At 34.6% G+C, this 13,794-nt stretch overlaps 1 protein-coding gene across 1 annotated transcript; it reads right to left on the bottom strand.

Moving 5' to 3' along the window:
* Positions 1–2,111: 2,111 nt before the first annotated feature.
* On the bottom strand, positions 2,112–4,493 carry LOC127811624 (chalcone synthase 2). Its single transcript, XM_052351646.1, has 2 exons — positions 4,209–4,493; positions 2,112–3,306 (listed from the first exon to the last, which is right to left on the bottom strand). The coding sequence occupies exons 1-2, from the start codon at positions 4,384–4,386 to the stop codon at positions 2,315–2,317; spliced, it is 1,170 nt and encodes a 389-aa protein (XP_052207606.1). The 5' UTR covers positions 4,387–4,493; the 3' UTR covers positions 2,112–2,314.
* Positions 4,494–13,794: the final 9,301 nt, after the last annotated feature.

Genomic DNA, 13,794 nt, shown 5'->3' with positions numbered 1-13,794 from the left:
AAGCAACGGCGTCAGTACCTAATTCCAAAACCCATGCAATATATGACCATGAATCTCATTGTACTCATATGCATATATCATCATCAGAAAATATAAATGCAACCTACGTTCATTATGTATAGCATACCATGACATGTCAACATGATAACTAAAGCTTTTATGAACTGGGTTTTGTATTGAAAAATGTTTCAAAGTCGTTTTCATAAATTAAGTCAAATTGAGTAGTACCACTTATCTTGCAACAAGACAAATTTGCCCATAGCATAATTTTACCTCAAAATTCGCGTTGGACTTCCAATCATACTCAATTATGAATCTTGACGTACTATGGGCATCATAATTACTTAAGAAAATCAGATTTATAATTTTTTCTAATTTTCCTAATTTCTCTCATTTCCTAATATTATTTTCTTAAGATTATGAAATAAATAATTTCTCATAAAATTTTTTCAATTTCTCTTTACAATAATTCCTAAAATAATATTCTTAAATTCTAAAAATTCTCTCATAATTTACAGAATCCATGTTCTATTTATTTCTCATTTTCTCTTTGATTTTCAAGTATCTATTGTCTTAGAAATCCATAATAAATACCAATCATGTATTTCTCTTCTAATTTCATCATAAAAAATTCTAAAATATCATTCTCATATTTTTAAAATTTTTGAAGAAATTTTCAAAAATAACTCACATTTTAGTGGAGCGATTCGATATTCTTCTATACTGTGACGAAGTATCGGTTTGCATGTTCAACAATGTCTTTTGCCACAAATTTTCACACAAACTACTAAACCAGTCTATAAGATTTTTTTAAGAATTTTTTGATATTTTTCTCTATATTTTTTTCCTATTTCTTTATTTATCTTTTTCAAATCTCCCTCTCACTCTCAAATTTTTCTTTCTTACAACCTTTCTCTTTCTAATTTAAATCATACAACCTTTCAAGTTTTCTCCATTTATAGAAGATTAAATTAAGTTTAACGTAATTATAGTTACTCACTATTTTTAATTATTTTGTCATATCTATTAATTATTTTTCACTAAATCTCATCCATAATCTTTAATTATTTGTCCATACCCTATTTTATCTCTCATATTTCTCAATTATTTCACCCATTATCTTTGATTATTTGTCCACACCTTACTTTATCTCCCAAATTTCTCAATTATTTCACCAATTATCTTTAATTATTTTGTCACATTTCTTAATTATTTTTCACTAAATCTCACCCATAATGTTTAATTATTTATCTACATCCTACTTTGTCTTCCACATTTCTCAATTATTTCACCCACTATCTTTAATCATTTTGTTACCTTAATTATTTTTCACTAAATATTATTTTGAATAGATTATTTTTTCATTTAGTCCATTAATTTTAAGCTCACTTTCTTAACCCACTAACTCTAAGCCTATTTACTTAGTTTTTATTTTTTTTCAACTTATCCAACTAACTCTAAACCTATTTACTTAGTCTTTCATTTATCAACTTAGCCCATTAACTCTAAATCCATTTACTTAACATTTTATTTTTCAACTTAGCCCATTAATTTTAAGTCGATTAATTTTCTCAATTATAATCTCTAATGGATGTTAACAAACATTTTAAATACACAAAAATTAATTATTATTATTCTCAAAATACTAAGATATTACAAATAGGCCATTGTCCATCTTTTTTGACCAAATGACGTGCAACCTCCTAGCGATTCACCATCTTCTTTGGCCGCCGAATGCCTGCAACATTGACCCATTCGCTGCCTATAACTCCGAGCCTTTGCTGAGTTTATTGATAAGCCAAGCCCAACTCGAGCTCTAGCTAGACTTTAAGACTCGAGCCAAGATTGAGCCCATATAGTTACTCATCGAGTCAAGACTGAGCTCACCAAAGCTCGACTCGATTGCAGCTCTAATAGTTGATTTTATATATCGGTTCACTAAACTATGAAATTAAAATTGATTATCATAATCAATTTTTCCAATCATCCAAACTACTATCAATCACCTAAATAAAAAAAAAATCATTATTTGTGGGTTTGAGTGACTTCGATGTGGACTTGTTCGATGAATGATCCCTGGCATGTTGCCAAACAGCACAACCATAAAAAAATACAAAGGAATATGCCAATTCTTTACTAAATTAGGTGCCTGACACCCAAAATTCCTTTCGTTTGCCATACTTTTATTACAAAACATTATTTCAAACGCGAATAATAAAGTGGAGCATACAAACCCAATCCGACACAGAAGCATATAAAATTGAAGAAAAGCCCATATAAATTAGCCTATGGGATATGGGCCAAGCGAGCTCGATTAAGCACCCACGCTATGGAGAACCACGGTCTCGACGGTGAGCCCAGGCCCAAACCCGAAGAGCACACCCCACTCTAGCCCCTCGCCAGTGGTCTTGAGCCCCTCCTCAGTAGACTTCCTCCTCATCTCGTCGAGTATGAACAACACGCATGCACTTGACATGTTTCCGTATTCACTTAACACGTGCCTGGTGGCCCGTAGCTTCTCGGGCTTTAGGGCCAACTTCTCTTCGACTTGGTCCAGAATAGCAGGGCCACCGGGGTGGGCTATCCAGAAAATGGAGTTCCAGTCTGAGATGCCTATGGGCTTGAATGCCTCAACTAAGCTCTTTTCTATGTTCTTGGAGATGAGGCCTGGAACATCCTTGAGCAAGTGGAATGTAAGGCCCACTTCACGAAGGTGGCCATCGATGGCCCCGTCACTATCTGGGAGAATGGTTTGGGCAGCGGAGACTAGCTCGAACAAGGGCTTCTCGACCCCCGGCACCGGGTCTGACCCAACAATTATGGCCGCAGCCCCATCGCCAAACAGTGCCTGACCGACAAGACTGTCTAAGTGGGTGTCACTAGGCCCACGAAAAGTGACGGCGGTGATCTCCGAGCAGACGACGAGCACCCTGGCACCCTTGTTGTTCTCAGCCAGGTCCTTGGCCAAGCGGAGCACCGTGCCGCCGGCGAAGCAACCCTGTTGGTACATCATGAGCCGCTTCACCGAAGGACGGAGCCCCAGGAGCTTGGTAAGCTGGTAGTCGGCGCCGGGCATGTCGACACCGCTGGTGGTGCAGAAGACCAGATGGGTGATCTTGGATTTGGGCTGGCCCCATTCTTTGATGGCCTTGGTAGCAGCCTCTTTGCCTAACTTGGGCACCTCAACCACAACCATATCTTGCCTGGCGTCCAGGGAAGTTGCCATGTAGGCACACAAATTCGGGTTTTCTTTCAAAATTTCCTCTGTCAAGTGCATGTAACGCTTCTTAATCATGGATTTGTCACCTGAATTAAGAAAAGGACATTGATCAAATGCACACCAACTAGAAAATTCTCTCACAATAAATTATTGACACATATCTATGGCCTTCTAATTATAGATTGGCCTGCTTGATGTGATAGTGACGACGACAAATAGTAATAAATAATGGACTTCATGATTTAGAATTGCTTTTTCAATTGGCTTCCTAAAAATTTAACTAATTGTACTTGAAGAGAAAACAAACAAGGCATATAATCAAGAGCACATTGGACTCTAGACGAGTAGAAATAGAAATGGACACTGTTTCAAGTAATCTGATCTTCTATTCCAAGAGGACGAATCTCCAAAGAAACCAAGTCTTAATATCATGTGGATTCTTAGAATTTTGGCCTATTTTGGACCGAAAGATTCGTAAAGCAAAGCATGTTAACACAGCTAAGAAAATATACTTGTTCTGTGTCGGTGATACTATTTCTCTTTTACATCTTATCCTTCTACGTTCCATAACCGATCTTTCTTTACATCTATTCAAATGTTTAGACACTGGTTCTAATTCATTTGTTTAATTCTACTTTTGAATTATGTGGTTTCTAATCTCCGATTCAATCTACAAAACAATCTCTTCGACAATTTAAACTTCCAGATAAAACAGGATTAATTAGAAGATTAGGATTCTGACAGAGCATGCAGTACGTACAGAAGCTCATTTTTCATCAACACCACCACAAATCCATCCATAACTTTCTAAAACCCTTTTGATGTTCCTACTTGATGCATTACGATAAAATTTCGCCAATTCCTCCCACTAGACATCAACTACACGACGCACCAGAATTTCCGATCATAGGAATGTAAATACGAGCGCAAAAGGAGAAACGAAAACGGGAACGAATGAAAACAAAACTTGAAAAAACCGAATTCTTACACATGCGCTGGAACTTCTCCTTGAGCTCCGTCTTGTGCTCGCTGTTGGTGATCCGGAAGTAGTAATCCGGATAGGTACTCTGATCGACGCAGTTCGGCGGAGTCGCCGTGCCGATGGCCATCACCGTGGCCGGACCTTCGGCCCGCTGCCCCTTGCGGACGTCCTCGACCGTCACCATCGTCGTCGTCGTAGTCGTCGCCGGTGAAGGTTGCGCTAGCTGCTAGAAGTAGGAGCACTGGTGGGTAGCTAGCGCGTTCGAGGTAGGCAGTTGCAGAGAGATGGGAAGGGACGGGAGGGTATAAATATGGGGCGAGAGGGTAATGTGGTAGCTGAGGGTCACGTGGGTGAGCAAACGGGAGGACTCGTTGGCATGTGAATTAGACCCATCTATCTACGACGCTCGCTCTTGGCTATGGTTCCTCCACATGGTCTGCCCCTGCCGTTGGCGCCACCTACTTCGCTTTGGCATCGACCGGCGGTTCTGAATTCTGTTAGGTAAAACCAACGGTCCTGATGGCTTCGCTTCCCGTGATCCATGCGTCCGCACTAGCGTAGCCTGGCCTTGTAGCTTCCTGCGGCAAATATACCATCACGTGGAAAACTGGCTTACTTATTTGGCATGAGAAAATATTTAATTTAATTATTATTCTATTAAAGCAGTATAACTTAATAGGAAAATGCTAACCCAAATGTGGTTGAGCCAAAAGTAACAAATACTTCCCTTTCATGACCAGGGCCGGTCCTGATTCTTTTAGGGCATGGGGGAAAAGTAAAAATTAAGCCCTCATATATATATATATATATATTTAAACATAATAATAAACTCGTATTTATTTTTCAATCAAGATCTAATATGTCCAAATTAATTAAAAATTTAACATTCAAGCCAAATAAATTGTATCGATTCAAACTTCAATATATTCAAATTTAGAATAAAAGGCTACAATATATAAACAAGATAAATACTTATAACAATTCAATAAGTTCTTTTTCATCCAGCAAAATAAATTCTCTTTCATCTAGCAAAAAAAAAAAAAATCTCTACATGTTGAATAACTAAAGCAAAACAACATCAATACATTTGAAATCTCTTTGCATCTTTAGCGTTAGCAACTAGCAAAACAAAAATATCTTTATATCTTCAATAGCCAAAACAAACTGCAGCAGCTTACTTGAATCTCTTTGAATCCTCAGCAATCAGCAAAATATCATCACCACTTGCAAAATAAGGTGAAAAACAACAAAATCACAACTAAAAAAGTATTATTTAAATGATTTTCTTCTTGCATTTTGAGAAGCAAAATCCTCAATAATGCTTTCAAATTCAAGTTTTTCTAACATCTCTTTTTCAATGGATAATATTGCTAGCCCATTTAGCCTTTCTTGTGACATGGTAGACCTCAAGTAAGATTTCAATAATTTTAATTTAGAAAAACTTCTTTCTGCAGATGTTACAGTCACAGGTACAGTCAATAATATTCTATAGGCAATCAAAACATTTGGAAAATAGTCCATATCTTTTACAAACTCTACAATTTCAAGTGTTGTGTTTACTGCTGATGGTAAAAGATATTGAAGTACTTGTAACTTTGAAAATAAATCACTTGCATCAACATCAGAAGACTCACAATTTCTTAAAATAGTTTCAAGCTTCACACAACAATTTTTCAATTCCTCATCACCCAATGAAGTTAACTTCTTTGAATTAAACAAGAACCCAAAAATAGCATCATATGTTTGCATTTGTTCAAATCTACTCCTTAATGAAGAAAGAGCCATATCCACTATACAGATAAAATAATTGACTTTAAATGATTCTTCAACTGATTGTACTATCTCATCATTGGCATTCTCATCAAATTGTTTCTTTCTATGACTTTGACGCTTTTTAGGAAATTCAGGTTCAATCCCCATATCACAAGCAATAGTTTTAGCTTCAATCATAGCAAATGCAAATCTATTTTCTCTATAATTCTCAAAAAAAGAAATGAGCCCTTTCAAATTTTTTAAAGCAACATCAATACACATATCTTTAGATTGTAACTTTTTGCTGACTAAGTTAATTTTCAATAAAATATCAATGCCAAATAACCATGCCTAATAAAAACTCAAAATTTTCCAGTTTATGTGTTGCTAAACTTTCAGCTTCACTTTTTGTTTTGGCATCTTCACTAGTTTCTACTACTTTAAATAAAGCTTCTTTTATTTGAGCAGCTTGGGTTCTTATTGCTTTAACACTTTCTACACGACTTTCCCAACTTGTAGTTGACAATGTTTTGAGAGTTAAACCATCTACATGATCTTGTAAAATCTTCCAACGCTTTGTAAAATTAGCAAAAACACAATAAATGCGTTGAACCACCCCAAAAAAGGATTTCGCTTTCACACAACAATTTGCCATATCACATAGTGTTAAATTAAGAGAATGACAACCACATGGCATGAACAAAGCTCTAGGATTTATTTCAAGTAATCTTCTTTATACACCTTGATGTTTTCCTTTCATATTGGAGCCATTATCATAACCCTGACCTCTAACATTATCAATTTTAAGACCAAGGGACTCTAGGACAGATTGCAATTCATTAAAAAGTCCTAATCCTGATGTATCTTTCACAATTAAAAACTCTAAAAAGTATTCTTCTATTTTTACTGGACTGCTTGATACATCCACACATCGTATTATCAAAGTCATTTGTTTATTGTGACTTGAATCAGGAGTGCAATCAAGTATTACTGAAAAATATTTTGCTTGTTTGATTTTCTCAATGATTGCACTTCTGACTTTTGAAGCCAATAAAGCTATTAGTTCATTTTGAATCTTATGGCTAAGATAGTGATAGTGAATCTCATCATTTTGAATTCGTCGAAAATGTTCTCGCATTATTGGATCAAATTCTGCAACCATTTCCAATATACCTAAAAAATTACCATTATTTTCTTCATAAATTCTCTCTTTTGTTCCGCGAAATGCAATATTATTTTTAGCAAGACATTTAACAACAGAAATTATTCTTACCAAAACATGTTTCTAGTGTTCCTTTTCTCTCCTAATTTGTTCTTGTAAGCCTTTACCAATTGTTTCATTTTTTTTCAATCTGTTATGTAATTCAATCCAAGAACTCATGTTAGTTATGTGTTCAATGCTGTTTTCATGTTGTTTAAGTCTCTCACTAAGATGTTTCCAATCTCTAAGTCCTTTGTTTGCTAATTGGCTTCTACAACACATTGTCTTAAACAACTTACAACAAAAACAAAATACCTTATCCAATTCATTTGAGTATACTAGCCATTTTCTATCATGAGTCTCTCCATTTGATAACTTTCTCATGTAATAAGTCAAGGAAAAATGTCTAAAGTTTTCATCCATAGGAAATTTGATATTATTATCTCTTGTAGGACCTTTTTCCACAAGTAAAGCTCTTATTTTTTCATCTAGATTATCCCAAATTCTTGGATTAAAAATGTCTAAAAGAAAACTTGGTTCTATACCCTCAAGTTCAATGTCTTCATTATTACAAAGATGATCAAAATCTTCATTTTCAACATGTTCATCTTCACCTAAATCACCTACATGTGCATTAAAATCATTCTCAGTTCCTACCAATTCTTCCACATGATTTTGTTGTTCAGATTCATTGACTAAATCATTATCAATTCCTACAAATTCTTCAACATGATTTTGCTGCTCAAATTCATTAACTAAATCTTCAGTTGAGTTATCAAGTGAACTATTTGTTTTGTTTTGAAAAAATTTATCTAGAGCTCCTTTTTGAGATTGATTTAATTTTTCTTTGTCTTTTTCTTTTTTGACTTCCAGATGAGTGTTTCTTACTAAGCATTGTTACTTGAAAATAGAAACAATACAAGAAAATCCAATACAATTTTAATACTTTAAAAAATAAATAAAGAACAATATAACCTGGAATTTGAGAAACTTCCCCGCACGCCCAGCACTTTTCGAACTTTAAAAGCAGAATTAAAATCACATATCACAAAAGCAAACTTCAAAAGTGCACTTAAAATCACAAATCAGTGCACCGAAGACTCTTCAAACTTTAAACCAAAAGTGGATGACTGAAAAAGTGGAAGCGGACTTCTTCAATTTCAAAAGCGGACGTGAAGTTGCTGAAAAAAGTGTGGAAGCGGACTTCTTTCAATTTCAAAAGCGGACGTGAAGTTGCTGAAAAAAGTATAGAAGTGAACTTTTTCAATTTCAGAAGCGGACGTGAAAAGCTGAAGTGGGCGGACTTCAAGTCCGCTGATTCACTGAAGTGGACTTGAAGTCTGCTGAAAAAAGCGGACTTCAAATCCGCTTGAAGTCCGCTGAAGCGGACTTGAAGTTCAAGTCCGCTGAAAAATCCAAGTCTGCTTCAGCGGACTTCAAATCCGCTTGAGCTAAAGCGGACTTGAAGTTCAAGTCCGCTGAAGCGGACTTCAAGTCCGTCTTCTTAGGATTTGAAGTCCAGCACGCGGACTTCAAATCCTTCGGCCTTGAATTATGGGCCCCCCTTGAATAATGGGCCCGGGGCAATTGCACTGATTGCCCCCCTTCAGGGCCGGGCCTGTTCATGATCGTCTCATCTTTTCTCTCTTTTCCCTTTTCATGCCCGCCTTGCAATCTTTGCCTTGCTGCTTGTCTCTCACCGACTGCTGCTACATCGCACTGCCGCCTTGCCTTGCTTCGACCACCATTGAATGGTCTTGTCGTCTCCCTATTACCACGTGACTATTGCATCCTCACTATTGTTGCCTCGTGATGAAGCCCGATCATTTCCTCTAGGATAAAATTTGATCCGGCTTCACAGGTTTCATCGTGGACGAAGCCTAACTGAATGAAGTCCTATCAGTCACCTTATGCGTCATTCATGTTTGAGCAATGTAACAAAGTCCTAACTTAAATTACAAAAAAACATAATATTTTGTGATATTATATAAATTTAAAAGTTAAAATAGAATTTAAAAATACCAATTTCTATGCAAAACTTACTATTTAAATGTAAATAATGAACTCAAACTCATATTTTTTGAGTTAATTTAATAAATATATTTTGATGTGAACAGAGTATAATATATTTTATTATTTTTTTTACATATAAAAATATAAAGGTTAAATTGACTTAAAAATACAAATTCAAAGGTATAATCGAAATAACGAAAAATTCGGATTGTCACATAAAAAAAAAGTTAAAGTATAGAAATTAAACTGATTCAAAAATCAAATTTAAGATATATTTGAAATAACGAAAAATTTGAGTAATTATGTAAAAAAAATAAAAATATAATGATAAAAATATGAATTTGGCTAAAATATTTTGAGGGATTGAAAACATAATTTTATTAAAAATTTAAAATAAAAATTGTTACTCTTTCCTAATGACATGGCCATCTAAAAAAAATCTAAAAATAATATTATAATAATAGAATAAGCAATGTTGACAATTCTATGATGCCAGGTAGTTCTACCTTCTAGTCAATACAACTCACAAAGGTCTAAGGTTTTTGTCTGACGAAACAGTGACCCGTTTGACCACTAAATTAAAAAGAGAATGAAAAAAGAGAATAATGCCTCCAATATTCTCTAAAGTTGCTTTTTAAGTGGTGATGGAAGATAAATAAATTTATCAAAAGTTAAACACACGATAAAGGTGATCAGGGCTTTAGGTGATACATGTTTTTTTTAATAAAATTGTTATATGAAATAAATTTAAATAAATTATCACGTGACGCTATCTCTTTTTAAGTTATGAAAATATAAGTTCTAGAGTGGCTCGAAAAGTATAAGTCAAAAATTAACCAAGACTATACTCTTTAGTCATGTTACGAAAAATAATTTAATATAAATCACGCTCGAGTTATTCCAAATTAAATTATATGAGTTTAAAATTTTAAAGGTGAGATATAGCGTGCTAAAATATTAACCCACACTTATGACTATCTTCTCTCACTAATTCTTTAAAATTAGAATATTAATTTGATCATTAAAATTTATTTTAGAGGACAAGAATCCCATGCTTGTAGCAAATAACGAGCGGTGACTTGAGTCTCAATTTCGAGCAACATCAAGTAGGGGTGGCAATCAGGCCCGAACCCATAATACAATTCAAGAGCCCATTGTCTCAGGGTCCACAAATTATGTTAATTTAAGAGAGCCCATAAAATGGAGATAAAATGACTATTTTATCCTTGTGTCTAAATGATAATTTTGCCCCTGTATAAATTACTCTCCCCAATCCAAAATCTACATAATGAACTCTCTCTCTTCTCTGTGTCTAAATGAATATTTGTTTATTTTTTGCCCTTGTATCTATTTGAATATTTGTAAATCACTATTTTGCCTATGTCTAAATGAATATTTATTTATTTTTTTATAAAAAAATAAAATTTAAATGTGATTCAGAGGCCCATTTTTACATTTTGACTCAGGACCCCAAAATCTCAGGTACGACACTGGTGGCAATATTAGCAGGTCGTAATCGTGTCGTGTTGAGATACACGTATAATACATATCAAGTTAACCCGAACACGACCCGTTTAATAATCGCGTCAAATTTCTTAAACCCGAATACGACACATTTATTAAACATGTAACACGATACAACCCGTTTAACTAAACGTGTCGTGTCATCTGTTAACCTGTTTAATTTAAACGGGTCATGCTGTGTCACATATTAAACGTGTTATTTTGTGTATAATCGTGTTAACGTATTCAGATCAACTCACTAACCCTTTTAATTAAACGTGTCATTTCATATATAATCGTGTTAATGTGTTCGAGTCAACCTGTTAACACGTTTAATTAAACGTGTCATTTCGTGTCTAAACGGGTTAGACTGGTTAACCCGCTTAAGATACGAAAATAATTGTGTTATAAACCCGTATATAACCCGAACCCGATTAATCCCAACTAACTTGTTTAACTCCATGCTGTGTCATGTCATGTAATCGGGTCATGTCCAAAATTGCAAGCCCTAACATCAAGTGACAATGAGCTTGTACATGAAATATCTCACTTACAACCAATTTAGTGACATATTCCACCAGCTTAAAGATTCAAAACTACACCACCAGCTTAATAGACTCTAAATGGTGAAGTTGGGTCGATTTGTCGATAAAATTTCGTCTCTGAGTTTTGTAAGAGCACCTTTCTTTTGATTTATGTTGATCGGTGGTGTCTTAGCTATAGAAATTTAAAAGGGATGGGAGTAAATTATAAAACAACTGAGAAAGTCTTAAAAGAGAACTTTTTCCAAAAGTAATAGGTGGTCAGATATTCCATGTTTGGTTTGAATTTTTATGTGGACAAATATATAAACACGTTCTGTTAGCACCCAATACAACTATCTTCTCAAATAACAACTTTCTTGTGACCAATACAAAAAATAAATAAATAAATTAATTAAATAATATAAATGATCGCTAAACTTTACAATAAGATACAAAAAGGTCATTCAATTTCAATTTATAGGCAAAATGTCACTGAACTTGAATTTACTAAACAATTTCATAACTATCGTTAATTGTTGTTAAAAAAACCTAATGAAATACTAATATTTTTATATTTTAGTGCAAAATTTTGTAATCATTTTGTACTTTAACATAAAATTTAGTATTTTTTTTGTACTTTTGTGTAAAATTCAGTGATCATTTATATTATTTAGCGGTTTACATTGTTAATCACGTCAATATTTTACAGCTCATTTTATTAATAATTGACGATAATTATATAATTATATATTAAATTAAAATTTAGTCACCTTTTATACAAATTAAAATTCACTTCTTGTTTATGCTATTTAGCTGGATAAATTAAAGGGTCCAAAACTACAAATAAAGGAAGGGAATCTCAAATAAAGGATGCAATTAGCTTATGGTACAAGGAACTTCTTGAAAGGGGGTGGTTCTTCCGCTGGCTAACAGGCCTTAGCATTGATCTTTACTACCAGCTATTGATCATGAAGATGAGGCTGTCATGTGATCATCACATCACATGGTGGTTACCTGCTGAAATGAATTCTTAGGTAACCACATTAAAGAAGCACATCAACTAACAATTTTAATTAATGCTTTCCCCAAGATAAAGTGCGACATCATATATATTTCCCATAATTATGTTCTTCTCCTCCTTCTTGTGGTAAGTCATGGAATATATATATGTATGTATGTATATATAATATATATATTTGAACTTGTGATTCGACTAATTGTCTAGTCATATGAGTCACGCAAGGCAGCTCTATGTTTAGTTGGCGAAGGCTTGCAGTAGCTACAAGGGACAAATACTAACTGCACAAATCTTATACGGATGTCTTTGATAGCTACAAGGGACAAATACTGACTTCACAAATCTTATAGGGATGTCTTTGATAGTATTTAGTTAAAAAAAAATATATATTTTTTAATTTATATGAAAAATAAACATTCTCTCTCATTTAGATAAAATTTTTCGTGAAAAATAGGTTAAATGATGCTTTAATAGTTGTACCATAGAATTTAATTTCATAAAAAATATAGTGTGTGTTATTTCATGTAGTTATTCGAACTTTTGTTATTTCAATTACATTTTTAAACATGATTTTTGAGTTAATTTAAGTGTTGTTGCTCGATTATAGTAATTATTTTATATGATGAAAAACTGTTAATAGATGACTCGCGTGTGGTTTATTTGAGCGATAAATGACTCATTCGAGCAGTGGATAACCTCCTTAGTAAGAAAATTGGTTAGAAGTGCGAATAAGAATTTATGCGCAGACCCCTTGATATTTAAATTAGATTCCTATATAAGTGAAATGCTTGAAGGTAAGAAGTAAGTATGAATGTGAGAGTTTGCGTACCGTATGAGAAAAAAACCCCTATTTATAACAATAGAAGAGGTTGCTAGGTGTCTAGCGAGCCAATCTTCTCGACAAGAACCTCAAATAAGGTTTTGACTGGGACTCACAGGGTTTGTTTTGACTAATTCTCTCGGAGGCATTGACGTGGGGGTGCAGATATGTGAGCATCCGGGCGCAATTGTGGCACCTTGGGAGACCCTCACTCATGGGTATTAGTGGCATTGGCATGAGTGAGCGCGGGCAAACAAGGGCGCGTGTTAAGGTGCGACACCCCCAAGTTGCCCTCATTCTAGGGTGCCTTATCCCCAAGTGACCCTTACTCAACGGTGCAGTTTGGTCTTGTGTGGAGGGGGGGGAGTGGCCCCCCACCATGCTGCTGCTTGGCGAGGCCAAGCTTGGAGGGCTATACCTAGCCCACAAGTGTCGAGTAGCACTAGGGGGGGCGCCATTCTGCCATTCCTGAGTAACCCCTACTCGATGATGGCCATCACCATAGGTGACCCCCACTCGAGTCACCCATGGCTATTTTGGCCTGCCATGTGGCTCATCCTTGGGCTACTACTTGGTGTTTTTTTTTTCCTTTTGACTATATATATATATATTTTGGTTTATGTTGCTTTGATATTTTGTCAAGCATAACATTAACCATTGTGTATTGACCTTTTTTTAGTGTGACAATTTAAATTTTTTTGTTGTTTTGATTATACCTTGTATTTATATTTTTAAATCAATTTAATATCTGTAATTTTATG

Source organism: Diospyros lotus, chromosome 10 (genome assembly GCF_014633365.1).
Source record: "Diospyros lotus cultivar Yz01 chromosome 10, ASM1463336v1, whole genome shotgun sequence".
Classification (NCBI taxonomy): Eukaryota; Viridiplantae; Streptophyta; class Magnoliopsida; order Ericales; family Ebenaceae; genus Diospyros; species Diospyros lotus.
This window is presented reverse-complemented; position numbering and strand designations above follow the sequence as displayed.

Bases quoted from the DNA above. Each gene is read 5' to 3' on its own strand.
- LOC127811624 (XM_052351646.1), bottom strand. From the start codon at position 4,386: ATGGTGACGGTCGAGGACGTCCGCAAGGGGCAGCGGGCCGAAGGTCCG. The intron at 3,307-4,208 runs GTAAGAATTCGG...TTCTTAATTCAG, and splicing joins GGAGAAGTTCCAGCGCATGT to GTGACAAATCCATGATTAAG.